The sequence below is a fragment of the Ixodes scapularis genome, unplaced genomic scaffold (assembly GCF_016920785.2).
Source record: "Ixodes scapularis isolate PalLabHiFi unplaced genomic scaffold, ASM1692078v2 PGA_scaffold1__304_contigs__length_218370807, whole genome shotgun sequence".
Lineage (NCBI taxonomy): Eukaryota > Metazoa > Arthropoda > Arachnida > Ixodida > Ixodidae > Ixodes > Ixodes scapularis.
Window position 1 is genome coordinate 160,048,765 of NW_024609846.1, and position 27,441 is coordinate 160,076,205.

At 47.1% G+C, this 27,441-nt stretch overlaps 1 protein-coding gene across 1 annotated transcript in view; it reads right to left on the bottom strand.

The window, feature by feature from the left end:
* The window catches only part of LOC8039030 (cyclin N-terminal domain-containing protein 1), a 126,887-nt gene that overhangs the window by 12,084 nt on the left and 87,362 nt on the right, over positions 1–27,441 (bottom strand). The window contains exons 3-5 of the mRNA XM_029995017.2: positions 20,514–20,670; positions 11,359–11,521; positions 8,505–8,655 (exon numbers count right to left, since the gene is read on the bottom strand). Of these exons, the coding sequence (XP_029850877.2) occupies positions 8,505–8,655; positions 11,359–11,521; positions 20,514–20,670 (471 nt within the window). The remainder of the gene's footprint in view (positions 1–8,504; positions 8,656–11,358; positions 11,522–20,513; positions 20,671–27,441) is intronic.

The following is a 27,441-nucleotide window of genomic DNA, read 5'->3' on the forward strand; positions in this document are numbered from 1 at the left end:
GAAGGACAAAATTGACTTCGGTATTTGACCGAAGTGGATAGGATATGTTCTTATTGCTTTACTATTATTTGAGCTGTGAACTGCCTTTACGATTTTATTATCTTATTGAGACCTTGTCAGTTACTTAGGCTATTCAATAAACGTGGGTTTGTATATGTATTTTGTGATTCCGATTTCTTCAATTTTCCTCTACGAGTGTTAGTTACTTTTTTTTTGCAAAATCATTGCTGTCGTTTTCCTTGGTCCCTGCTTGATCCACTAATGGTCTGTTGTTTTTATTAATAAATAAATAAACCAAATATTAAAGTTGATATCGTCAGGGGCATGTAAACGGACCTAAATAATTTTTCTTTTGTTTTATCACATATTAGGGGGTGTACGCTCGTCAGTGACCCTGTGTCTTTCTTGTAGCATAACGGAGCGTAAAATAAGAAAGTATTTTGGTGGTCCACTCCGTAATAAAACCAAGTAGGACACGACGGCGTAGTGGCAATGGCTCTCGGAAGCGGCGATCGGTAATGTTACGTGATCACGCGATGTGGTTTAAGATTGTAATTTACTTTCATTACAGCGAAAATACGCTGCTTTGCCGTCTTGGTGGCGTTTTATTTGATGTCGTTTGACCCGTGCAGCTCGAGAGCACGCTACTCTGCGATTCGTGGCAGCTACGTGACCCACAGACAATGGACAAGGCCTTTCGAATTCATCTAAAAATGATAGGTATTTAGATAGCCTTTGAAGAAACCAGTGTGATAGCCATTCTTTAATTTTAGCTTGGTGTATGTCAATGCGTTCCTAAGAGGTTCGGAAAGAAAAGAGTATTTTTTCCAGGCAATGTGGGATAACAAATTTTAGCAATTCCTTCAAAAGCAACGTGATAAAAATCATCCAAATGAAAAGAACGATATTATTATTCACATGAAAAGTTAGAGCACTCTCATGCTTGAGATGGTGAAACATTTTTCAAAACAGAATGGCTCTGTTTTAAAAGTATTTTGCTTCGCCGCATTAATTAAAAAACATTGTTTTTTTTTTTTTCCTTTTTTTTACATATGGGTGGGAGCTGCAGAGCGCGCGATGGGCTGACTCCGAGTCTGTGCGATTGCTCGAGGGATCAAAATACTGTTGTCGGTGAATTATGCAGCGTAAGCCCTTCAGACAAATTTATTTCACCTCGCCAGTCAATTGCTTCCATTTTTATGTGAAGCCTCTGAATTGTTTCAAGTCGCTTTTGTACCAGACGTTCACCGTGATCAGTAACGTTATTCCCAGAGAATCGTAGCTTTAGTTCGTGGTTTTTTAAAGTTAGTCTCACTCTCGGACAAAGCACTCTACATGGATTTGCTGAATTGTATATAAATAATAGTTTTTAAATTACGAAAGCACTATTGGAACAAATTTTAGTTTTGTTTTTTCATGTATTATAACTTTTTTAGGTATTTGTACCCCGTCGTAGTGTCTCTACACTCATTTTTGTCATGATTACTTCTACCGGACACAACGTAGTGCATATCGTTCGAATAGAGTCATTTGGTTGAATAAGACACCAAGACATCGTGAGGCATTCAAAGAGGTTTATTCAAGGAAACTGGCCCATGTGTGCTGTTCAGTTCATTCTACAAAAGAACTACAAGGATTGTAATTCTGTTCAGGGCCCGTTTGCTCGAAGCACTAACCACTCATACACACTGGAAGCGGATCCGCGTTCGCAAAGCGGTTGCGAACGCGGTTGTATAAGGATCCAGTGCTATTGCACGCGCACTCGATGTCATCGAGTGCGCGTGCAATTGCACTGGATCTTTATACAACCGCGTTTGTAACCGCTTCGCGAACGCAGATCCGTTTCCAGTGTGAATGAGCGGTAACCGCGGCTAAAGTTAGCCGCAGTACCTAAAAGAGGGATTTTGAAATCACGTGACTGGGCTCGGTAGGGATGCGGGGAAACATGGCGGTGCCCCAGTGAGTGAGCGCCGCTCGCTTTGGAACTAATATGTCATTGTAGCTGCAATATCGGGCGCGCTAGTCAGCAACGAATGGTGCAGGGGGCTTTCGCTTTGCCTTACCTCACTTAACTTGCAAAGCATGAGCAATGACCTCGCCGCATTTTTTAGATAGTCTTTCGATTCTGGCCATTCCTAAGCCTAAATGAACGCGATAATTGTCGGCATGGCAACGTCTTTGGAAAGTGTATCGCCTTGACTCAATCGGCAGGGTATACGCCTCGCAAGTGGGCTCATTTCCGTCTTCAGCGCATGAGGAAGGAAGTAGCGGTGACGTCAGAACGCCGAGCCCTGATTGGCTGATCGCGACCCCCCCTATCTCAGCGTCGTCTGCTCCTTTGCAACGTCGTCTGCTCGCAACATCGTCTGCGTCTGTCTTACCTTTCCTGCGACTTTCGGAAGTGCAGGTCTTTACGAGCGAGCTCGACTTCGCCTTTCAGAGAGGGCAGACGAAATAACTCGAGCGGTACGTTGTTTTTGCCTAACAACTAGCAGACGCGCATCAAGGAGGGAAATCAAAGGACTCACTGGCGAGGTGTCCCGAGGCGCCGAGGTTTATTTGCTAAGAACAGAGAGGTGAGCGTGTTATAGCCGTGTTGTGTCCGCAAGTTTCCTTCCAAATACGTTTTCCCTCCTTTCGTGAGCGGCGAGACTTCTAATTCTTTAGCGGCGCCGGCGGGTCGGCTGCTTTACGTCTGCTAGTCAAAGCGATGGCTCTTTACCTTTCCTGCGTCTGTTGGAGATTCACCGCTTTTTCACCGGCGAGAGTCACCGTTGCCTCGGGAAACAAGGAGATAACAAGCAGAGGAAATTGACCTCTTAATCTAAAACTGAGGTCAGCGATCAAAGTATAATACGGGAAGGGTTCACAAGGGTCGCGCGGGCATATTCCATTCAGCACACCAGCCGGTCGTGGGCAGACGGCCGCCGAGTCGCGGAGTGCCTGCTAGGCCTAACTGCCGTGCTCGCTTGGTCGCTTTCGTGGAATCATGGCCGTTGGAGCTTTTCCCGGGTGTTTGTGGATCCAGCGTTCTTGTTCGTCGTGGTCTGTTTCAAGTACTCTTTACTTTTTTCTTGCTGCTTGAAGTCGGGACGCGTGAGAAGCGCACGTAGAAAAATAAACTTCCGTGGGTCGTCGCGACCGCGACGCTGTCGGCCATGCTGATTTGATAAAGACAGCTTAGGAGCTGTCGTAGGATTTCGTCGTAACGTGCGCAAAACTTACGAAAATTTCGTTTCGTGAATACGAATTTGTTCTTAAGTTATGTCTTACGCACATTTCTGGCGTAAGATCGTTTCGTGAATCTGCTGGCCTCTGCACTTCCGAAAGTCGCAGGAAAGATAAGACAGACGCAGACGACGTTGCGAGCAGACGACGTTGCGAAGGAGCAGACGACGCTCAGATAGGGGGTGGCGATCAGCCAATCAGGGCTCGGCGTTCTGACGTCACCGCTACCCCCTGCGCAAGAAGCAGACGAACTTGCCCTCCGCATTGATAGCAGACAAAAGCAGGCAGCGTCCCCCCAAGCACCGAGCGTAGTTACAGGCGTTGCACGTGCTGGCGTCTGCAGTAGTAATTGTTCTAAAGCAAAAAGTCTAAAACAAATTTTGTTTTGCACGCGCGTTCGTCAAAGCCTTATTATGATTATTTACTTCGAATATTTTATAAGAGGAAGGCCAGCGAGTGCGAGCCGTAGAATTACACTTCCAGCGTTCTCCTTGATGCTTGGGTAATTCAGAAAAGGGTTTATTGGGACGCTGTCTGCTTTTGTGTTTGAGTCAAGGTAATCCGCTTTCCGAAGACGTTGCCATGCCAACAATTATCGCGTTCATTTAGGCTTAGGAATGGCCAGAATCGAAAGACAATCTAGAAAAATGCGGCGAGGTCATTGCTCATGCTTTGCGAGCAGTGAGGTAAGGCAAAGCGAAGGCCTCCTGTACCATTCGCTGCTTACTAACGCGCCCGATATTGCAGCTACAACGACGTATTAGTTCCAAAGCGAGCGGCGCTCACTCACAGGGGCACCGCCATGTTTTCCTTGCATCCCTACCGAACCATTCACGTGAATAAAAAATCCCCCTCCTAGGTACTGCGGCTAACTTTAGCCGCGGTTAGCGCTTCGAGCAAACGGGCCCAGATAGTTAAGGGCATCCTGAAATGTCAGGACTGCAGATGACAAATAGCCAAATATACTCAGTGACAAAAATAAAACACGAACACGAGGAATCCTACATCCAATTTTGGCAAGTGCCCGAAACTGGCACTTGCCAAAATTCGCAGTCTCGAGCCGGAAAAAATTCATATATATTGTTTTCTTGTCTTTTCAATTCAAATAATAGTTTTGAATCAGATGGATGTTTCGACTCTGATGGATGTTCTGACTCGATGGATATTTGACTTGATGGATTTTTCGGCTCGGATGGATGTTCTGACTCGATGGATGTTTCGACTCGGATGGATGTTCTGACTCGATGGATATCTTGACTCGATGGATGTTTAGGCTCGGATGGATGTTCTGACTCGATGGATGTTTTGACTCGATGGATGTTTCGACTCGGATGGATGTTCTGACTCGATGAATATTTTGACTCGATGGATGTTTAGGCTCGGATGGATGTTCTGACTCGATGGATGTTTTGACTCGATGGATGTTTCGACTCGGATGGATGTTCTGACTCGATGGATATCTTGACTCGATGGATGTTTAGGCTCGGATGGATGTTCTGACTCGATGGATGTTTTGACTCGATGGATGTTTCGACTCGGATGGATGTTCTGACTCGATGAATATTTTGACTCGATGGATGTTTAGGCTCGGATGGATGTTCTGACTCGATGGATGTTTTGACTCGATGGATGTTTCGACTCGGATGGATGTTCTGACTCGATGGATATTTTGACTCGATGGATGTTTAGGCTCGGATCGATGTTCTGACTCGATGGATGTTTTGACTCGATGGATGTTTCGACTCGGATGGATGTTCTGACTCGATGGATATCTTGACTCGATGGATGTTTAGGCTCGGATGGATGTTCTGACTCGATGGATGTTTTGACTCGATGGATGTTTCGACTCGGATGGATGTTCTGACTCGATGGATATTTTGACTCGATGGATGTTTAGGCTCGGATGGATGTTCTGACTCGATGGATGTATTGACTCGATGGATGTTTCGACTCGGATGGATGTCTTAACTCGTTGGATGTTCTGACTCTGGTGTCACGTGGCCTGATGGATGTTTTGACTCGATGGATGTTCTGACCTAATGGATGTTCTGGCCATAAGCGAACAATGACCCCTCTTCACGTCACATAAAACAATTAAAAATGAGACAAAAAAAAAGAAAGCACGATGTGCTTTCTGAGAAGCGGGTAGTGTTTTATTGTTTGACAGCGTGTACCTGTAACCTTGGGTTATGTGAGGATCCGAAAGGGTGACAGAGTACACCCAGGGCTTTACTATTGTCTGGTGCGGGTTGGCCTTCCTAAGAAAGCGTCCTGGAGATGATTCATAGGCAAAAGGGTCGGTAATAAAATTGACAGTGAAGGGGAGGTGGTTCCAGTCCAGGTGTAGCCCGAAACCATGTTGGCTGACACTTTGCGCACCTTTTGACTCTGTAAAGTTTGAAAACTAAAAAAAAAAAAAAGCAGAAACGTTCAATCTGAGCATAAAGCTGATAATCAGAGTATCGTTATATTTTCTTTCGTGTGCTCTCCTGGCAGAGTATCGTTTTATTATAAGCGTGCTGCCCTGGCTGTTAAATGCTTTTCGTGAAAAACCTTCAACTAAGCGTAAGTGTGCAAATGAGCTGGTGAATGGCACATTACCGAAACCCCCGGACAGCCGGTAAATAAAAACGACACAGACATTCAAAAGTGTTTTATGTGTCGGGCCTTTACCTCCAGTGTCATGTTTTCTGACAGGTACATGAGTAAAACTTTTCAGTAAGTCGCATACCCATTTGTTTTTATACCAATGGTTTTTATATCTAGTAATTTGGCTCCACCCTAAAGACAGTTTTTTAAGTGACTACCTTAGTCTTAACAAATGTAAGGTAAAACATCTATAAAGCACTGTTATGCCTCAAAACTCGATACAGAGAAATTCGATGAAACGGCCCTAAGCGATTCGATGAAACGGCGTTCGATGAAATGGCGTTCGATGAAATGTCCCTTCATTCGATGAAACTGTGTTCGATGAAACGGCGTTCGATGAAATGTCCGCTACCCCCCCCCCCCGTCGTGCGTTTTTACGAGCGGTTAAAAACACTCAAAACGTAAAAGAATAAAGTACCTGGGCTTTAAAAGGGGGCCTCTTTTTATTTCTTATGCCGAGCAGAATTTATGGGCACCTGTTTCCCACTTCTTCGTATTTTCAAAGGTTTTTTAGCGTGTGGGTGATGTTTTGAATGATAGAACAAGTATCTTCGCGCATATGCTTGAGCAGAAAGAAGAAAGCAGTACTTATTTATTGCAGATCGGACAATAATTACCTGGCCTTCACTCTATTCTGATCGTCTGCACTCTACACACACAAAAAGTTACCGATCCAGTGTTACTGCGTGCTAGGGCTACGCAGTGTTACTGCGTAGTTCAAGATGTCCTCCGTTCGCTTGGGACGTAAATCCCCCCTGCAGAAAAACGCAGACGCCGTGTTCGCGCTAACAATAGAGAGTTTTAGTAGATCGTTCCCATGACTCCGATAACGATACCCGATACTCCGCCACCGCCTTCCTTGCGCATGCATAGTATCGGTATCGGGGCTATCGGAGGTATCGGGACGATCTACTAAAACTCTCTAGTATCCAACAGCGCGCATAAATGCACGTATGAAAATATTTAACACTATGTTTATTGCAGTGTATCTATAAAATAAGACTGTAACTGACCAATATTTTCATATATGTGATTGAGAAAACTTCCAAGCTATTCACAGCGTTAGAAATATTTGTAGTGTGTCCTCTTGTGATCAAACGCCAAGAAAAAATGCACCCGCACTTCTATATAGAAATGCCTTACCGAAAGTCAAATTTCGACTGGTTGCTGTATGTTTCAACTTTCAACAGCACACTAGCGCCCGCTGAACTTCCAGCGTGCATTATAATAACTGTATGCCAATGTCAATGCAAGGTTGTTTCTTTTGTGGAGAATATGAACGCCTTGTTCGTGTCTCTGCATGTTTTGTGCTTTTTATTTGTTTTGGAGCTTGAACTGACCTCTGATTATGTTATGTTGCTAGTCTCAGTCACGTGTATGCGTGTGTACGTATGTGTATGTTTGTGCATAGGCGCGTGCAAGTGCGTGTGTGTGTGTGTGCGTAGTGGGGGGGGGGGCGCTTCGAACGAGCCGAAAGCACTCCCCGTGTGCGTCTTTCGAGTGGTAAATGCTAGTACGTGCACGCTTAAAGGTACCAACAAAATATTGCTTCCAATACCAACATAAATATACTAGTGGAACTCCCCATTAGATTGAGGTGAAGCAGACTAAGGAAAGAAACACATTTTTTACCCATCTTTATATATTTATAACTTAGTTGCAAGGTTTTTGGAAAGTTTTGTGCCCCTTGGAATCAACAGCGGTATTTATTTATTGACACTACATCTCCCGATGACGTTTTTGTGCGGGGTAGAAAAATATTAAGTAGAAGTAAATAACATAAAAATAACGGTGGCAGTAGGTATAGAGCAAGGTATATGTATATACTGCCGCCCGCAGGGTCGAGAAAGCAACGCTCGGTCACGGACTTCTAGAAGATTCGCGTTCGTTTTCGCACCAGACGTAACTTTCCCTCTGCTTTCTTGTTCTCGAAAGTGCCAGTTCATCCTCGCCCCGAGCGCGCGGAGCTCGAACCTTCTTTGCCGAACTTTCGACATAGTGACGCACTGTAGATAAGCAGCTACCCGCGACCTTGTCGAGTCAGTCTCGCTCTCGCTCTCCGTTACGCCGCCGAATCGCCGCCTGCTTTTCTGCTGCCTCGACGCTCTTCCTTTATTTTTTGTTTGGCACAAGTTCGCCGATTCAACTTTTATTTCCAGTTCCCTGTTCGTCTTCTCGTCACGTTCATTTGTGACAATATACAGCGTGGGCAAAACGTCATTATGCAGTTTCGGGAAACAAAACAACTTGTCACACTACTTATGTAAATAAGAATTGGACACACGCATACGTACCTCATGAACCACAAAGGAGCATCTATGAACATTAACGAGAAGTTCACGTGAGAAAGATGCATATATCAATTATTGTAACAATGTCATTGGTGTATTGGCTTTGTACGTTAGGTTGACACCACGTGGTTGCGACAAAGTTGTGACACCAGTGACCAGGATTCTGGCGGTGACGGATGTTCATTAACTTTGCTCCCGAAGCTCGTGCGGCAACAGGCACTTTCGCGAAACGGGCATTGAGCTCGAACATTGGTCTCGGCGTCCTTAGTACCCCATCACTCAATAGCTTTCCAATAGACTAGCGTTCGCTGCACTGAATCTATTCCGTGGTTGCACCTTCTCCTGCGGTCGTCGCAGGCAGCTCCGTCCGGGAGCAGGTCTCTGAGCGCCATGTCGTACACCTGGATCCGCATCAGGTAGAATCCCTGCAACACCCTCACGGCTGCCGGGTACACCTCCTCGCCCTCGAAGCTCGGGTCGTTGTGCCCTGGCGGAACACACGAATCGTCAGCACACCGGGATGTTCTAGCAACACATCCTAGAACACACGGCCTCCGTCTTTGATTCTCGACCATCGTCTTCAGTGGTAAAGGCCGGTTCTCACATGCAGTGAAGCGCTGATGTAGCGCTGCTCACGTGTCGTCAGCTACTTATCGTCTGCCATGAGCAACAGTTTTGACGGTGCGATACAAATCTGGTGAACGCTCCCGTCAGCACGCGCTTAGCGCGAGGTCAGCGCTATGCTTGCAGCGCTCCGCAGCATGTGTGAACAGGCCTTAACTCTACAAAATTACTACTGCACTCCGCCTGACGAGCAGAGTAAGAACGTGACGTAACAGTGTTTCTTATGCAATAGAGTCACTCGCCGTGACCTCACGAGCTCACATTAAGGTGTCACTTGACGGCAAAATGCAACACGCCGCGTCATGATGCCAATGAGGAGTCATGCTGCCACATGGCGTCATTTAGCTACACGACACCGTGGCAATTTCTTGTTCCAGAAACTAACCAGATCAGGTTTCCCGTAACGACAGCCCCACAGGAAGCACACCCGCGGAAACGCTGCAAAACCTGGTCAATAACATCTGCTGCCGGAAAAGAACAGTATCCTGTTAATACACGCGACGTTCAAAGGTTGAATAAGGCTCGTGCGACTTCAGTGTAAGATCTTCCTTTCTCGAACGTAAAGCGAAACATTTCGTCCCAAGTCAAACTTTGGTGCGGTGGTGCATCGGCGTCAACTTTGGCGCTCGGAAGCGCGCGTGAGTGTGCTGCGTCGTAATCGGTTCGTTTATACGGCCGCTTTAAAATTGCGCTCTCGTTATAAAAATTACACAATTACAGATATCTGTAGTCGGTGACAGGATCGAGAATTGAGTGGAAGCTCCGCCCCCAACACGAGCTTGTCGCCTTTCCCCGGGCTTCGGCTGCACATGCAACCATGTGCTACCAAAACCACAAAGCTTGATGATGGTGAAGCACGCACTGAATTCTTAGCCTTTCACAGACTATAGGTGGTACACACAACGTTCTAAGGTTCAAGAAGCTTCCTGATCGTCATACTTTAGACTAAGATGAATATTTCGGGAACGCAGAGCAAAACATACGTTCTTCCCAAAACTTGGCGCTCTGCATTCTCGATTTCCCGCAAGCGCCTTGGACCGATTTGTTCGTGTTAAGGGCCGCCCACACTAGCGAGAAAACGCGCGCGACGCGCCGATCGCGTTGAAAACGCGTTCCGCAAAATCGGTAAGATTTTCCTGCCGCGAGGTAATGGCTCCCTGCACTATTTCTTGTGGTATGCCGCGTGCCGATCGACACGCGGATCGCGTTGAAAACGATCGCGTTTTCAACGCGATCGGCGCGCCGCGCGCGTTTTCTCGCTAGTGTGGGCGGCCCTTTTCTCTTTCTCCGCAAACGAGGAGTTGGCGGCATAAGCAGAAGGAATGCGCTGGCGTGGCTCCACCACTTAGTTTCTCGAACAAGTGGACCCACGCAGCGGCGCCTAGCCAACGCAGCCTAAAAGACAAAGCCGTAGTGATGAGATTTTTGCGTCACAGCGAAGGGCAATGCTAGACACATATTGGAAACAAGTGCTGCGTCAGTGCTCAGCTTCGAGTCAAGTTTGAGACGAACGCAATCGCCGTTCCCTTCTCTGGTGATTCCATCTCATTGAGCACTGTGGCTTTGCTATCTAGGAGGTGTTGGCCTAGCTCGCGTACACGTAGCTGCGAGCGTCTCCACCGGCGTCTTTCAACGAAAGCAACGTGAGCTCACGGCAACGCCAAGACGGACGTGTCTGCCATTTTTCTGCCGCCTACTTTCATATAACTTTACCATGTTTGCTGCTTGAGGCGGGTTGGGGATTCACTAACGATAACGCAATCCTGTTGCCTTATTTTCTATTTGTGATTCAACACGTGGAGTGAGAGAGCAAAAACTATGTTGCTTCTTCAGCCATCGCAAGTTCCAAGGTCAAAAGTACCATAGATGATTGTTACTTATTTTTTATTACTACCATTACCAATTAAAATGTGGTGATCGTAAAACGCTAAAAAATCTTACTTTTTGTTTTTGATGGCGCCACCTTTGGAAAAAACAAAGCACTTAGTCCGAAGCGTCCTCGCAATTGTGTTAAATTGTTTTTGTTTTATTATTTCTCTGGTAGGAGCAGGTTTGTATTCAAAACAAATATTTTGTCATAAATGCCTAAAACATACAATAAAAAGAATTTAACGGAATACGTAATTAATGTAAGCTCCACGTGTATTTTTTTTTCGGGGGGGGGGGGGGGGGGGAAGAGGGGGGTATGGGTCTGCGGGGCATTCGCAAAGGGAATGGTAATGAGTGTCGAATGCCCCGCAGGCAGGACAGGCGGGGGTGGTAAAGAGGTGTGGGTGAGTGTGTATTAGTTGTGTTCGGTGGGGGAAAGTGTGTGTTTGTAAGAGGCGCAGCATGTGTGCTGCCTCTTGGGAGAGGTGGGGGTGCGGAACTAAAAGACCCTTTGAACTTTTTTTTTTCGGGGGGCGAAACTAAAAGACCCTTTGAACTTTTTGCGGCTACATGGATGATTTTCACAGTACAACCACATAATTCTTCCGGCCGGCCCCACCTCTTCAGTGTGCGCGAAGAAGGGCGGAACCTGGCCGATCGGAGCGAGGGCGGAGCCTGACCCTCCGGGCGGTCTCACCGATGACGTCCAGGAGGACCTCGAGGTAGACGAGCGGTGTGGGGAACTCGACGCGGAACTGGAGCGTGCTCAGCACCCGCTTCTCGGACTGGAGCACGCTGGCCGCGCTGTACGACTGGCTGGCGCTCCTCAGGAAGCGCCGAACAGCGTTGATGCTCACCACCTGCGGACGGAGAATAACCACGCACACTCGTAGAACTCCTTCTCCGGCTCAGTGGCGACGCGGGACGTACTGTGTGTCACGTCGTGGTAATGTGCGCAGAGCAACCATGTGCGCATTTTGTGCCTCGACGGCGCGAACATCGTCGAGGTCGGAGCGTCACTGAAGAAAAGTCCCGCCGAAGCTTTGTTATAGATTGCACAGCCAAAGACCCGAGGAGGAGGAGGAAACTTTATTATTCTTCCGGGATCAGGTATTGGGGGTGGTGGAGGCCCAGAGGGCCGCCGCGATCGCCAGGGCCCGGGAGGTGGTCAGGACTTGGGCTGACTCCTCCGGGTCGCGCAACATCTGCTCCCAGAGGTGAGGGGAGGGAAGAGGGGGGTATGGGTCTGCGGGGCATTCGCAAAGGGAATGGTAATGAGTGTCGAATGCCCCGCAGGCAGGACAGGCGGGGGTGGTAAAGAGGTGTGGGTGAGTGTGTATTAGTTGTGTTCGGTGGGGGAAAGTGTGTGTTTGTAAGAGGCGCAGCATGTGTGCTGCCTCTTGGGAGAGGTGGGGGTGCGGAGGTGGGTTCCAAAGGTTCGATGTGATGTAGGACTTGGTTGAGGCCGTGTTGAAGTGTTGCTTCAATGTGTTGGTCGGAGCCAGTGTGGACCCAAAGGGCAATGTCATCTGCGTACAGTGTGCTGCGTAGTGTGGGGATAGTGAGGAGAGTACGGGCAAGTGGGATTAGGGTGAGGTTAAAGAGCATGGGCGAGAGGACCGCTCCTTGTGGTGTTCCGCGGTCTGGCATGTGGAAAGAATCAGACTGGACATGGCCCAAACGGATAATAGCAGTACGTTTTGCGAGAAGGTTATAGATATAGTGGTAGAAGTGTAGGCCTAGGTTTTGGGATGAGATTGCCTGAAGGATGCTATGGTGTGAGATATTGTCAGAGGCTTTTTGGAGGTCTAGTGAGAGTATAGAGGTGTGATCTCGTTGCGGGGGGTGTTGGTGGAAATCATGATGATACTGTATAAGGGCGTCTTGCGTGGATGAGTTGGGTCGAAAGCCGATCATATTAGGTGGGTAGGTTTGTGTGTATTCAAGGTGCGCATTGACGCGATTCTGCAGGACGTGTTCGAGAAGTTTGCCGAGACAGGAGGTGAGTGAGATGGGGCGAAGGTTGTGTATGGAGGGTGTTTTTCCAGGTTTGGGGATAAGGGTGATGTCAGAGTGTTTCCAGGTGGAGGGAAGGGTGTGGTTAAGCCAATGTTGGTTGAAGAGCTGTACAAGGTGTTCTAGGACCTCCTCATTGAGGTAACGTAAGAGGGTGTTTGTGATGTTGTCATGTCCTGGTGTGGTGTTGCGTTTGAGGGCTTGCACCGCCGCTTGTAGTTCTGCAAAGGTGATGGGGGCGTCGAGCTCTGGGTTGGGGTTGCCAGTGTATTGTGGAGGACCAACAGGGTGTGATGATGGAGGTGGGATGTATATGGAGCGGAGGGTGTCTCATAGGGCGGTGGGTGAGAGCTGAGTTTCCGCTATAATTTGTGTGGTTTGGTGGCGAGATTGCGTCTTAGTAGTGCGCGGGTCGAGTAGGGCACGGAGGATGTGCCAAACCTTCTTAGTGGAGAGCTGGCCTCGCATTTCGTCGCAAATATTGTTCCAGTTGTTCCTGGCTAATCTGAGTGCGTGCGTTTCGATCTTAGTGCGGAGAGTTTGTAGTTTGAGGCGAAGGTTGCGTCGGTTTTTATGTTTCCGCCAGCGCTGCTCTAGGCTGCTGTAGGCGTCCCAGAGGTTACGGAGGTGGGTATCTACATATTCCGCTGAGGGAGGAGGGTCGATAGTTTTGGTTGCAATCTGTTTAGCTGAGAGAAGGTGGGTCGTCCATTGTTCTAGGTCGGAATCACAGGTGGTGGTGGGTGGGGGTGGGCATTCGGTATGGAATAGATCCCAATCTGTGTGTGTTGGTGGTGGAAGTGGGGGGCTTGTGGAGACGCCTTTGAGGGTAAGACACGTGCTGATGATGTAGTGATCGCTGCCAAGTGTGTGTGGTGTTGTGGATGTGTGAAGGGTGAGCCGTCCGGTGCTAAAGGTGAGGTCGGGAGTGGTATCGCGCTGGGCACTGTTGCCAATGCGTGTGGGGGAGGAAGGGTCGGTGTGAAGGGTGAGGTTCAGGGAATGGGTGAGTTCAGAGAGTAGGCGGCCTTTGCGAGTGGTATAAGAGTAGCCCCACTCTATGTTAGGGGCATTGAAGTCACCTACAATTAGGAGAGGGTCACGTTTAGTGAAAGCGAGTGCTTGCTGGAAGATGTATTTGAAGGATATGTGTTTGGATTTAGGGGGGCTATAGATATTAAGAACATGCAGGCGTGTGACAGGGGATTTGGGAAGGTGGAGTGTGGTGAGTATATGTGGGATCGGTGAGGCGAAAGTTACGTGCTGGGTGGCAATATTGCGATGTACAAGGGTGGCTATCTGGGTGAAATCCGGTGGGGAGTGAGATGCATAGTCTTTGAGCTTCGGTGAGTGGTATGTTTCCTGTAGTGCTATGAGGATGGGGGGTTGGGTATGGATGCAATGTGTGCTTGGTGGTTGGCTCTTTTGGTTCGAAAACCGCGGCAGTTCCATTGCCAGATGTATTGTGGGTTAGAGGTCCGGGTAATTTTCGTGGGTTATAGGTAGGGGTGTGGTAGCTGGGGCGGCAAGGTGCATCCATCGTAGGACTTCTTGATATAGGGAGTGTACCGATTCCTGGATTGCATTGATTTGGGCAGAGGTGTGTTGGCGGTGGTTATCGAAAGCCGTTTCTATTTTGGCGCGTAGGGTGGCTATTTCTGCGTTGCCTGAGGATGTGGGGAGAGGGTCAGAATTGGGGGGCAGTGCCCGTTTCTTATTCGGAGGGGAGGTGGTTAGCTGATTGGGTGACGGGGCTGGAGGTTTGTGGGAGGTTTGGAGTTGCTGTTTAAGGAGACGGTTTTCCGCTTGTAGACGCTCATTGTCTGCGCGAAGGAGGGTGATAGTGTTACGCAATTGCTGCATTTCCTGGCGCATTTGGCGCATTTCGTTTTGCCATGTGGAGGGCGGGGGTGGGGGTGGGTGAATTGGGGGATTTGGGAGCAGAGCTGCGCGCACCTGGCCCTGAGCGGCTTGGCTGTAGGTGAGTCCGGGTGTGGTGAAGGTCGTGGTGTTGCGGTCAGGTCCGGTCTCGGGGGTGAAGGGGGGTATGTTGTGTAGGGTTTTCGGTAGGGTGCGGCGAGGCTGGAAGCGTTTAGGGCATCCCGCTGCACCTGTCAGGTGATTTTGTCCACAGAGGCTGCAGCGAGGCTGGCATGGGTGATTTGGTGTGGGGCCCGGTGTACCACAAATTGTACAGTGGGGTTTCGGTAAGGGTTTGGGGCAGACGTCTCGCCTGTGGTCAGCTGACCAACAGGCCATGCATGCTTTGGTTTTCCTCTTGTAGGGGTAGCAACGAAGAATAACCGCACGGTACCGCACCCAGAAGGGTACATGCGGCCCCAAAAAGAGGACTTGCACGATGCCCGTGTCTTTGATGCGACGGGCGTCGAGGACTGTTATGGTGGGGTTATGACGCGTGAGGCTTTCCATGATTAGTGGTTCGGAGTCTTCAGTTGGGATTTGGAATATTGCTCCTGGCGTGGTGGTGCTCGGTGGGGGTATGTGGCTTTGGACGCGCTCCCTTACTCCTAGATGGTCGACTTCAGAATAAACATGCTTGCTTTAACCTTCCTGATGTAGAAGTATGAGGTACGGTTTTTATATATGTTGTGTTTAAAACGCAAACTTAGAATTGCTTCAGCGTTGCAGACCCAACCTTGTATCGCTGTCCAACGATATATATAATCATCTGGATGACAGCCATTTTGAAGCTGCGAATAGCAAACCAATTTTTTTTCCTAAAACCAGTCTTTGAAGTTCATTGCACAACAATTTACTGGTGCCGAAACCAGGAAACTTCAAGCCAGGAGCGACCCTCAACAAAAACGAAGTCAGTTGCAGTGCTGTGAACGAACGCATGCCATGGACTGGCCAATAAACGAATCTTGGAACAACATCGAAGCAAGTAAGCAATTTTTTCAACCGAAGTTTTTCCAATCCTCATTTTATACCATAACAACTTCATACCATGATGGAAAAAGTGAGAACGAAGAGGATTGGCTCGCACAGCACAAAACACATGGACCGTCAGAAAGGAGCACCGCTGTTCTCAATACTGCGGAGGTCACTCCAATCAAATCCATCGCGAAAAAGCTCCAAGTATGACTATTAAAAACAAAAGATTTAAGCTCAACACCACTTTCCCCCTTGTAAGAGGGAAGGTGGGCGCAACGATCGAACGAACGGGGCAGAAGTGGACGGCTGGAACCGCGCCGCAGCATCACGAAACCAGTACGGTCCAGCCCAAACCACGACTGTTCAAACGAAAAACGGCTGCATGGACCAGTGTTGCGGAATGAGCACCCCCATTCCATTCGAATTCCATTCCGGAGAATTAGAGTTTTCGAGAATTCAATTCCTTTCAATTCCTAGGAATGGAGACACTGGGCCCATTCCCACTCCTGGAATGGCTGAATCGTTCCATTCCATTCCTCTAATTCCTAAACGTGAAAATTGGCACTTTACAGCTGCATTGTGTTGCCGGCATAAGCAGCATAAAGCTGACATAATCAAATGCAAACACAATTGCAAAAAACAAAAAAGCTAAATTCCTTAAAAAAGCACTGATTTTTACTAAGCGGGCCGCTGGTGGCACAAAGTGTTTATTTACAATGTACTGCAAACATCGAGAAAGCCCCTTGATATGTCGATGCTTGTTGAAGACATCGGTCTCGCGACCACTAGGCTCGCAACAGCAAAACTTAAAACCACTCATTTTCTTTTCCTTTTTTAACTTTTTTGCATTTGACTTTTAGGAAATACGCGGCCAGCGTGTTTGTTTGATAAGACCAAAAAATATACGGTTCGTGCGTGGCGCAGGAATAAACTATATTACTGTATTCTTCAAATACTGCAACACGGCTAGTACACTGCTGAAAGCGACTCCATGCACAGCGGCAAGGACACATCCACTGACAAAATGCAACCTCTGCGGCTCAGCACGAGGGACCGTATAGTAGTAGTGTAAAACTATCGATAGTACTATCGATAGTATCGATAGTCGCCAGAAATCTGACTATCGATAGTAAAACAACTATCAATAGTTCTATCGATAGTCGACTATCAGAAAACTATCGATAGCCCTATCGATTGTCGGCTATCAAAAAACTATCGATAGTCGACTATCAAAAGACTCTCAATAGCACTATCGATAGTCCGCTATCGAAAAACTATCGATAGTACTATCGATAGTCGACTATCAAAAAACTCTCGATAGCACTATCGAGAGTCGACTACCGAAAAACTATCGATAGTCCGCTATTAAAAAACTATCAATAGTGCTATCGATTATCGACTATCGAAAAACTATTGATAGTTGACTATCGATAGTTCTGCGACGCTATTGATAGTTTCGGAAAAACTATCGATAGTTTTGCATCACTACCGTATAGGTCACGAAACCTGTTTTAAAACGCATAAGTTCACGCTTGCTTTACGAATCTCGATATTTCTTATCACTTTCAATTCAATTTTTGGCTGGTTCTGCCTTTTCCACCCTTTGCATACTCGTTCTCGTGTTTCCTCTTCAGATGGCGAATAAAGTTCGATGATATACGCCGACTGCACCGTGTATAGTTTCGTTGCACAACTTTCAGCGTGCAGCTTGTTTATTATCTTCGCGACTAATGTCGAAAAATGTCTTCCACGATGGCCAGACTCGATCTGTCCTCTTCGCGCTGATCGAGAGGCGGGTTCAAGAAGCAGGCGGTACCACCCAATTCATTATTCTACCTCGGTGTCGGTTGTTCGCGTTGTGGCGACGGGTCGCGCAGTCAGCGTCGACAAAGCTAGCTTAACATCAAGATACAAATAACGGGGTAATACCGCCCCGTTCGAATTGACATTCCCCGTGTTTCCTCAACACCACCGTCCAACTGACTTCTCACCGCCTCAAACAGGGTCCAGGACAAGGAGCATGAATGCAGACCGGACAGCCGAGACGCGCGAAAACCTCAGTGGCAGCTAGAACCCAGCTCTCCTTCTCAGTTGCCCTCACAGCAACGGTCCCGCCTTGTCTGGCGCGGGACGGTCTTTCGGCATGCAGGTCTAGTCAGTTTGGTCACACCAAGAGCGGTGACGATAGTCTAATTCACTTTACGATGGACCTCAACAGACAGCACGAGAGCCATCAAAACCAATCCAGTACCTTCTGAGTGTCGCGTGACCCTGCAGTCCCGCTCACGGTGCTGGATTGCCTGGGGTGACTCGTAGCGTCAGCAGCGGTCCACCGCAAGGTGAAACGAAGTATGCAGAGACTAAAGTCAAAACAGAAGAGCGGGAATCGGCTAGTTTGCTTGTAACCCCAACCCACTTAAACATATAACACAGAAAACAAGCATCGGAACAAAGACCAAGTAAAAGGCGGACTTACGCTACAAATGCAGTATAAAAAAACAAGCCCCGGAGCAAAGCGCAAGAGGAGAAGAGGGAAGTGAATTTGGCTCTGTTTTAATGCCGAAGCAAACCCACATTTCGCGCTTCAAAGGAGTGCGCACGAATTAACGTGGAAGGCAGCAGGGTTGGCTGCCTGCTAAACAACGCTCCTCGAACTATAAGAAAACAATACCTGATCATCTCTCGGCGGCGCCCGAGTCAACGAGTTATCAGAGCTCTGCGAGTTATGAGTCGCTTCCGCTCCCAGATCTCAGTCTGTGCGCGCGCGTGCATTCTATACTGTTTCATACTTAGCATATGTACAACGCTGTCAAAGCCACTGGCGCGAGCGCGGGGCTTGACCTCGTTGACCATTTGCACGCGTTCTCGCGCAAACAAAACCATAAAAGAAGCCACGCGCTCGCGCCAGTAGCTTTGACAGCGTTGCACGCTAAGTATGAAACAGACTATAGAAACCGTCGCAACAACAAAAAAAAAAAAAAGCATGACAAGAAGGACGATGAGGAGCTGTGCATGGCGGTTTCTTTGTTTGCCGCTCCCTTTTCTTTTGCTTGGTGCTTGGTTTCTTGTTTCGTTCTCGTGTAACGCCATCGAAGCCCGACGCCTGCGCATCCGTGAAAGGTGCCACCGGTACCCCCTTTCCCCCTTTGGCCTTTGCTTCGACGCTTGTTTCTTGTATTGCATTTTTTTTTTTGCGTATAGGTCTGTTATGGCTCCGCGCGGGCTAGCAGTTTCCCGCTCATTTTATTTTAGAGCGCAGCTCTTATGGGCCCGTTCCCGGCTTGAGCGGCGTCGGCGTCGCCGTCGGCGTCGCCGTTGGCGTCGCCGTCGCCGTCGGCGTCGGCGTAACCAAGGTCACCCCAAGGTCACGCGACCCCCAAGGTCACCCCAAGGTCACGTGGCCCCCAAGGTCACCCCAAGGTCACGTGACCCCAGAGGTCACATGACCCCTCCCCCAGGGTCACGTGACCCCCAAGGTCACGTGACACCCAAAGTCACGTGACCCCCCGAAGTCACGTGACCACCCCCCAGGGTCACGTGACTCCCCGATGACGTCATCGATGACGTCACCGACATTTACATCGTCATCGTCATCATCACTGATGACGTCATGAGTGACGTCACTGATGACCTCACCGGCATCCGCATCGTCATCGTCATCACTGATGACGTCATCAGTTACGTCACTGATGACGTCACCGGCATCCGCATCGTCATCATCACGGATTACGTCATCGGAGTCCGCATCGTCATCGTCGCTGATGACGTCATTAGTGACGTCACTGATGACCTCACCGGCATCCGCATCGTCATCGCCATCATCACTGATGACGTCATCAGTGGCGATGATGTCAATGGGGGTCACGTGACCTCGGGAGGGGGTCACGTGACCTGGGTAACCATCGTGACCCTCGTAAGGGTAACCCTAGTAACCCTTGTGAGGGTAACTCTCGTGATCCTCGTGAGGGTAACTCTCGTGATTCTCGTGAGGGTAACTCTCGTCACCCTCGTGAGGGTAACTCTCCTAACCCTCGTGAGGGTAACTCTCATAATCCTCGTGACCCTCGTGAGGGTAACCCTCGTGACCCTCGTGAGGGTAACCCTTTCGAGAGTAACTGAACCTCGTAGCCCTCGTAATCCTCGTGAGGGTAACCCTCGTGAGAAAAACCCTCGTAACCCTCACGAGGGTTACGAGGGTAACCCTTTTGAGAGTAACTAACCCTCGTAACCCTCATGAGGGTTACGAGGCTTAGTAACTTTCGTAGCCCTCGTGATCCTCGTGAGGGTAACCCTCGTGAGAGTAACCCTCGTAACCCTCACGAGGGTTACGAGGGTTACTCGCGGTTACGCCGACGCCGACGCCGACGCCGCTCAAGCCGGGAACGGGCGCCTAAGAGCTGCGCTCTAAAAAAGAGTTGTGCCCATTCCATTCCCATTCCATTCCGGGCAAAATTCACCTAAATCCATTCCCATTCCATTATTCTCAACGTTGCCGCCCATTCCATTTCCATTCCATTCCGGGGTCGTGAAAATGCGGAATAATTCAATACATTGGTAACACCTCCGCCCAGCACCACCGATGTCTGGCTCCTTCGGAGAGAGGTCGCATGTACCGACGCCATTTATTCTTGCGCCCTTTCAGCGCAACCTAGGGGTAGAAGCGACCATCCAAAAGTTTCTTGACTACAGCTTAACGAGCGAGGGAAACAAACGCGCTGCGCCCTTAGCACAGCTTCAAAAATTCACTTTCTGAAATTGTGAAGAGTTCGTTCCAACGGTTTTCGCATTATTGGAATGTCCCAAGGCACATGCTTGTGCCTCCAAGAAAATACTAAAGAAAAAAAATTAGGCGAAAAAAAAAGAGAAGCCTGGAGAAAATAAAACTTAAGAAACAAAACTCCCACCTCCGCCCTCTGGTATGACGGAGGAACACAGCCTCACCCTGGAGCTGTAGAACTTCTTGCTGGCAATCTGCACACACGAGAGGACCCGCAGCAGCACCTGGTCCTTGAGCCTGGTCATGACGGAGTCCCAGGACACGCTGGAACCCGGCAAGCCCAGCTGACTGCGCAGGTCACGCACGTGCTTCACCAAGAACCTGCGGACGTCGACGCGTGAGAATCTATATGGGCCATTTAATTTCAACTCGGGCAAGAAAGGTAGGTCAACTCTTGACCAGACCAAAAATAGAAACCGTTTTTGTGGATAACTTTTGGTTCTCGAGTTGTTGACTCCGAAAGGACCGGAAACGGATTTTGATTTTGGACGATTATCACATGTCGCATATTTGGGTTTTTCACCAGGCTCAAAGATATTTCGGAGAAGAAAAAAACTTTGTTCATTATTTTTGGAACTACAATAGAATTTATAAAATTTGAAACCTCACTGCTAAAAATTACCTGGTTTGAATGATAACTTCCTTACATTCATTGTTATTGCATAAATTATATATCAAATGACAGCTTAGACATACACCTATTTAGCAGTAAAAACATCGGTGTCCTCAAAAAATTATTTTAACTTTCTTTTGTTTCTTTTTTTTTTATGAAGAGCCCTTGTATGGTCAAAAATATCCAATAAAAATCAAATGTCATATACGGTTCGAATATATACAAAACGGTACGTTTGAAAAGACGATCTGCTGGAAGCTCTCTTCCAAGAGACAAAGCAGGATCGCCCTATTTGTGTACCTAATAATTCATCATTCCTTGGGACCTTGTCAGAGTTTCCACTGGCATCAACTTAGAAAATAAATAGGTGTGTTATGTATAATACATGAAGGTTTTCGTATGCCCAATTTGTTAAACCTAAAAATCAAAGAAATCGCAATTAAAAACATCTCCTACAATGCCTTATGATAACGAGAAACTTATCAATACTACCCTGCAAAACTCTTAGGGCTGGTTTACACAGTCCGTTTTCTTACGTTACGTTACATTACGAAAGCTTACGTAGAGGCAGTGCAACGATTTCTGTATTTTGCGTAAAAACCGCTGAGGCTGGTTCACACAGCCCCGTTTGCTTATTGCCGTGTATTATGTGAGCGCTCGCTGTGTATAGCGAACACGACCTATTGAGCCGGAACAACGGCGGATGCAACCCCAGACACTGGGAGGCGAGAACCGGGCGGCGAGCCACGGAGAAGCACGGGACGCCTGGAAGCCAAAGACTGGGCGCGGTCGCAGACCAGACAAGCTGCTTCTCGTAAGACTAACTGATTGTAAACTAAACAGTTAAATAAATATATATATTTGCATTATTCAACATTAATCGGTAAATCTGAATGGCGACGAGGATGGGATCCATGCAACAAAGACGGCTATAAACAACTGAGCTACATCGAAACAAAGGAGACAACGGTAACGTGAGTGACGCCCATTTCAAACCTAAAGAATGCCTCACATCGGGAAAATTGAAGAGTTCGAACAGAAATCAGAATCATGGTCTTCGTACATTGAAAATATCAAAGTGCTCTACGCTCCAAACGACATTCTGGAATCAAAGCGAGCCGATGTTGTACTTTCGACCGTCGGACGAGAAACCTACGCACTAAAACGGAACTTGGCGGCACTTGCCAAACCAAGCACCACGACGATCGTTCAACTAGTGCAGAACCACATCGACTCGACTCCTTAGTGAAACGGTTGAACGCTACAAATTCCATCACCGGGAGCAGCGGGAATCCAACACCACCTCAGACTACGTAGCTGTGCTCAAACAGCTTTCGCGGCAATGCAACTTCTGTTTCCCTCAACGACCAACCTCAAGACAAGCTTATTGACGGCATTAAGGACGGAAACATTCTTGAGACGCTGCTGGCTGAACCGACGCTGACATTCAATGCAGAAGTGAATCTTGCCACTTCGATTAAGGTATCCATGAAGGATGCGAAGGAAATAAGGAGCGAGACTCAACAATATATCAATCGCTTGGCGCAAGTGCACAAATACAAAACGTCAATTCCGAAAATGGCAAGCGATAGAAAAGGAAAACCTTGCTCAAGCAGGACCCCATGTCAGCGTTCCGGCACGAAAAATCACGACCCTGAAAAGTGATTTGCAAAGAATAAGACTTGTTCAATGTGCGGAAGGACAGGACATTTCCAGGTGGTCTGCCGTGACAAGAAACTAGATCAACGCAATTCAAGAAGGAGGGAGGAAGAACCAAGCTTAACTAGTCATGTCGCTACACAGAACTCAAGAGAATAAACTCCGTTTTATTTCATCGACTCAAGCCGACCCGAAACCCATTACAATAACTGTGGGGATTTGAAACAAACTTCTTCAGATGGAGATCGATACAGGCTCACCGGTGACTGTAATCAATCTGGAAACGTTTCAAAAAAGTTTTCCAGACATACAGTTGAAACCTTCGAAAATAACGCTGAAGCCGTACACCAGCAAGTCCATCGTTTTAGGGGGAATGGTTCAAGTGCAGATGCGGTATAACGGGCAAGTCGAGCATCATGAAATCCAACTGGTGAAGAATGCGGAACCTCCCATACGGGGAGGGTATAGCTTCAGGACGTTCAAGTGAACTGGATGGAAGAACAAAAAGTGCATGCAGAAACCGCAACTCTCGCAAGTGTCATACAGAAACACGATTCCGCCTTTGAAGGTCCCGGAAAACTGAAGGACTACGCCGTGAAACTCTGCGTGAATGAAGATGCTCAATCAAAGTTTCTCAGACCAAGGTCAGTTTCATACCCTATTCCGAAAAAAGATTCAAGAGGAGTTGGATCGTCTTTAGAAAGAACACATCATCGCTCCTGTGATGAGGAGTGAGTGGGCAACTTCAATCGTTTCAGTGATGAAGACATATAGACAAGTGCACATATGCGGGGATTACAAGGTAACACTCAATCCAGCCTTGAAGCCAGAAAGTTACCCACTACCGATAACCGAAGATCTCTTGCGAAGGTTGCCCACGGGGGGACGTTCACCAAGCTGGATTGCAAACAAGCCTACTTCAATATCCTCTTAACGGAAAAATCGAGAAATCCCACTGTGACCAACACAAAGAGCTCTACAACGTGAACAGAGTGCCATTTGGAATAATTCCAGCATCAGCTATCTTCCAACGCATCATCAAAGAACATTGATGGGGGCTTGCTGTACACTGATGAATTTTAAAATGACATCGTGGTGACTGGCAAAAACAATCAACATCACCTGCGGAACCTGGACATCGTAATGCAAAAGCTCAAGGAAAGTGGCCTTCGCATGGGAAAGCAAAAATGCTGATTCGTGCAGGACTTTATCGAGTACCGAGGACATGTCGTAGAGAAGCAAGGGTTCCACCCAAATCCCTAGAAGGTGGAGGCGATATTACAAGCTAATACGCCAAAAGACCAAATAGAACTCAGAGCCTTTCTGGCACTGCTGAACTACTACGGAAAGTTCATCAGCAACACAGCCGACATCCTACATCCGCTACATAAGTAGCGGATGTAGGATGTCGGCGGCAAACGTTTCGTACAGTGTGTAAAACTGCGTTTTTTCTACCTACAGTTTCCGATGCGCTGTGGTCTACCGTGGAAGCACACCTCTGCGCCTCGACCAGACCGATTCCTCGTCAACTGTGTACCGAACAAGATGCGAGGCTGTCTTCACTGACAAGTCATCCTGCCCACAGCTACGCCATCAGCCCGCCGCAAGGATCGCAGTGTCTCGGCGCAGTTTTCGGCACCCTCTCCGAAGATAAAAGCGCACCCGCCACAACAGTCCTCGCAGTCGGCGGCAAACGTTTCGTACAGTGTGTAAAACTGCGTTTTTTCTACCTACAGGTGAGCGTTATTCCTGCTATGTCTTAGATTTTGCATGCTTTTGCCGCCGACTGCAACACTTAGCGTTATTGAATAGCCTTTTATGCCGATTATGAAACTGATACAGTAATATGGCTGGCGCCCAGCACGAGACCTGTTTGGCGTGTGATCAGGCATTGCCGGGTGATGGGGTTTTCGTGACATGTGTTGAGTGCAAATTTTTTTACCACCTTGGAGATTGCTCGGGTGTTCAACGACCAGCTAGTAAATCGAAGGGTGACTGTCTTCGTAAAAATTGGCGGTGCCCGACATGTGTAACTGCAAAAAAGAGAAGTGCCAGCAAGGAAACTACCCTTGATATACCAAGCATGCTTGTCAGCATAAACGCCAAGCTAGAGAGCCTACTAGGTCTTAGGGAAACGGTTGACAGCATCGACCAATCGATTCAAGTTATGTCGAAAGACTATCAAGAGCTACTGGGAGAAGTGCGAAACCAAGGTCAGGAAATTAATGATCTAAAAAAGCGCGTGGAATGCCTTGAGAATGCGGATAACACAACCGAAATGCAGGCACTGAAGTCGGGCCTACATGACCTTGAATGGCGCAGCAGGCGTTTAAATCTGGAAATTCACAATGTTACACCAGCTGAAAATGAAAACCTGATGACGAAAGTAAACGAGGTAGCACAGAAACTCGAGTTACCAGCGCTCAAGGCAAGTGACGTAGTAGCTCTTCACAGAATGCCGTCGAAGTCCGACAAAGTTCCCGGAATTATCATACGTTTTGCACAACAAGAAAAACGCGACGAGTGGCTTCGGAATAAAAAAAAAACTTGCACGCGGTCAGCGAAGTATTTATATTTTAGAAAACTTAACCAAACAAAACAAGGCACTCCTCTGGATCGCAAAAGAATGGGCAAAGCAAAGGTCCTATCAGTTCGTATGGCACCAAAATGGAAAAATTCTTGTCAGGCGTGGGGTGGGCGAGCGCGCAGCTGTTGTCAGATGTGAGGATGACCTGCGAAAGCTGTAGTAATATTTTTTTTCCCTTCTTTGAAAGTTCACTTGGTCGTTTATCGTTTTAATGCTTGGTCATGATTGTTTACTTCCATGTGACCTTGAGGCATATCTTGGTACTGAACGCCATGCTTTCACGAAATATTTGCATGTGAATGCCCAATCTGCTAAAAATAAAAATATAGATTTCGAAGTGTTTTTTAATCAGGTTCCTTTTTTGTTTGACGTAGTAATGTTATCAGAAACGTGGTATCGTAATGATAGTGATGTTTTGAAACTTCCTGGATACGTCAGCTTTTCGTTAAATCGCACATCTCGCCGAGGTGGCGGAGTATGTCTACTAATTAAAGACACAATTAACTGTGAACTATTGTCAGATTATTCATGTATTACACAGGACTTCGAAGTATTAACAGTGCGCGCGAAATGTGTAATAATAAGCGTGTTTTATCGGCCTCCAGATGGCAATAGTGAGAACTTTTTGGAATTTTTCAACGCATACCTTCGTTTTGTCGATGATAATGGTTATACCGTAATTTGCGGTGGGGATTTTAATATTGACATGCTGAAAGATACTGCATTGAAGAGAGAAATGAATATGATCACAGAAACCAATGGGTGTATGAACACAATAAATATTCCAACTAGAGTTACTGTAAGCTCTGAAACATTAATTGATCTTTTTATTAGTAACGCCGATAGTGAAAATATAAAATCCGGAGTTATAAGCTACCATTTAAGTGATCACCTTCCAATATTCATGTGTTTGAAAACTAGGAACCCTAAACAAAATAGAAATAATGTATCATACCCGTTTCAACATATAACCACCGGAAGGTTGAATGCCTTCAGACAAGAAATTGCAGATACTAATTGGTGTGATATGTTTGGTTCAGAAGATGTAGACGAAGTCTGTGGACATTTCCTAAAACTATTTAAAAGCATTTATAGTCGTCATTTTCCGTACAAAATGTTTAAGGCAAGTAAAAAAATCAGGAAACCGTGGATAACACCTGATTTACTTGAAAAAATTAAAACAAAGAACGCGATGTACCAATCATTCGTTAAATCTAGAGACCCGCAAAGTCTACGGTCCTTTAAAATATATCGCAACCAACTAACAAAATTATTGCGTACAGCTAAAGCTGAGTTATCACGATAAGGTGTTTAGGGGTACAAATGGTCGTACGGACTTGGTTTGGAAAAAATTAAATTCAGTGTTAAACCTTGGTTCAGGCCATCAGCCAGTTGATAATATTAACCGGAACGGTGTGGACCTAAGTGGCCTTTCCTTAGCGAATGCTTTCAGCGAATATTTTGCGAATTTATCTACAACAAACGTTAATACTGATCCTTGCAGATACATAGAAGTCAGAAATAGCCATTCCATGTTTCTTGAACCTGTCACAGATGCTGAGGTATTTTTTACATTTATGCAATTAAGAAACAGCTCTAGCTGCGACTGCGATGATCTTCAAATACGCCCACTAAAGTTCGTTATTGATATATTAGTGTCGTACGTAACCCATATTTTTAATCTTTGTTTTTCGTCTGGAGTATTTCCTACGGCGATGCAACTGGCGAAGGTATCTGTCCTTCACAAGAAAGGAGATAAAAATAATTTCAGCAATTATCGACCGATTTCAATTCTCCCCTTATTTTCTAAAGGCCTAGAAAAGGTAATACAGTCCCGTCTCGTACAATTTGCGAATAAGCACGATTTACTCTCACCTTCGCAGTTTGGTTTCAGAAAAAATCGTTCCACGGAATCAGCCCTCTTGTCCCAAAAAGAATATATATTACAAAATTTTGAAGAAAAAAGAACGGTTGTTGGCGTGTTCGTAGATTTTACAAAAGCCTTTGACTTCGGGGATCATAACATTCTGCTTTGCAAACTAAATTGCTATGGTATTCGAGGGTTGCCGTTAGCACTTCTCAAATCATACTTGAGTCACCGCTTCCAATATATTAACATTAGTGGTCATTCCTCTGATAGAAAGCGTATTATTTCAGGGGTTCCACAGGGAAGTATTTTAGGGCCCCTTCTTTTTAACCTGTATATAAACGATATTGTGAATATAGACCCTGT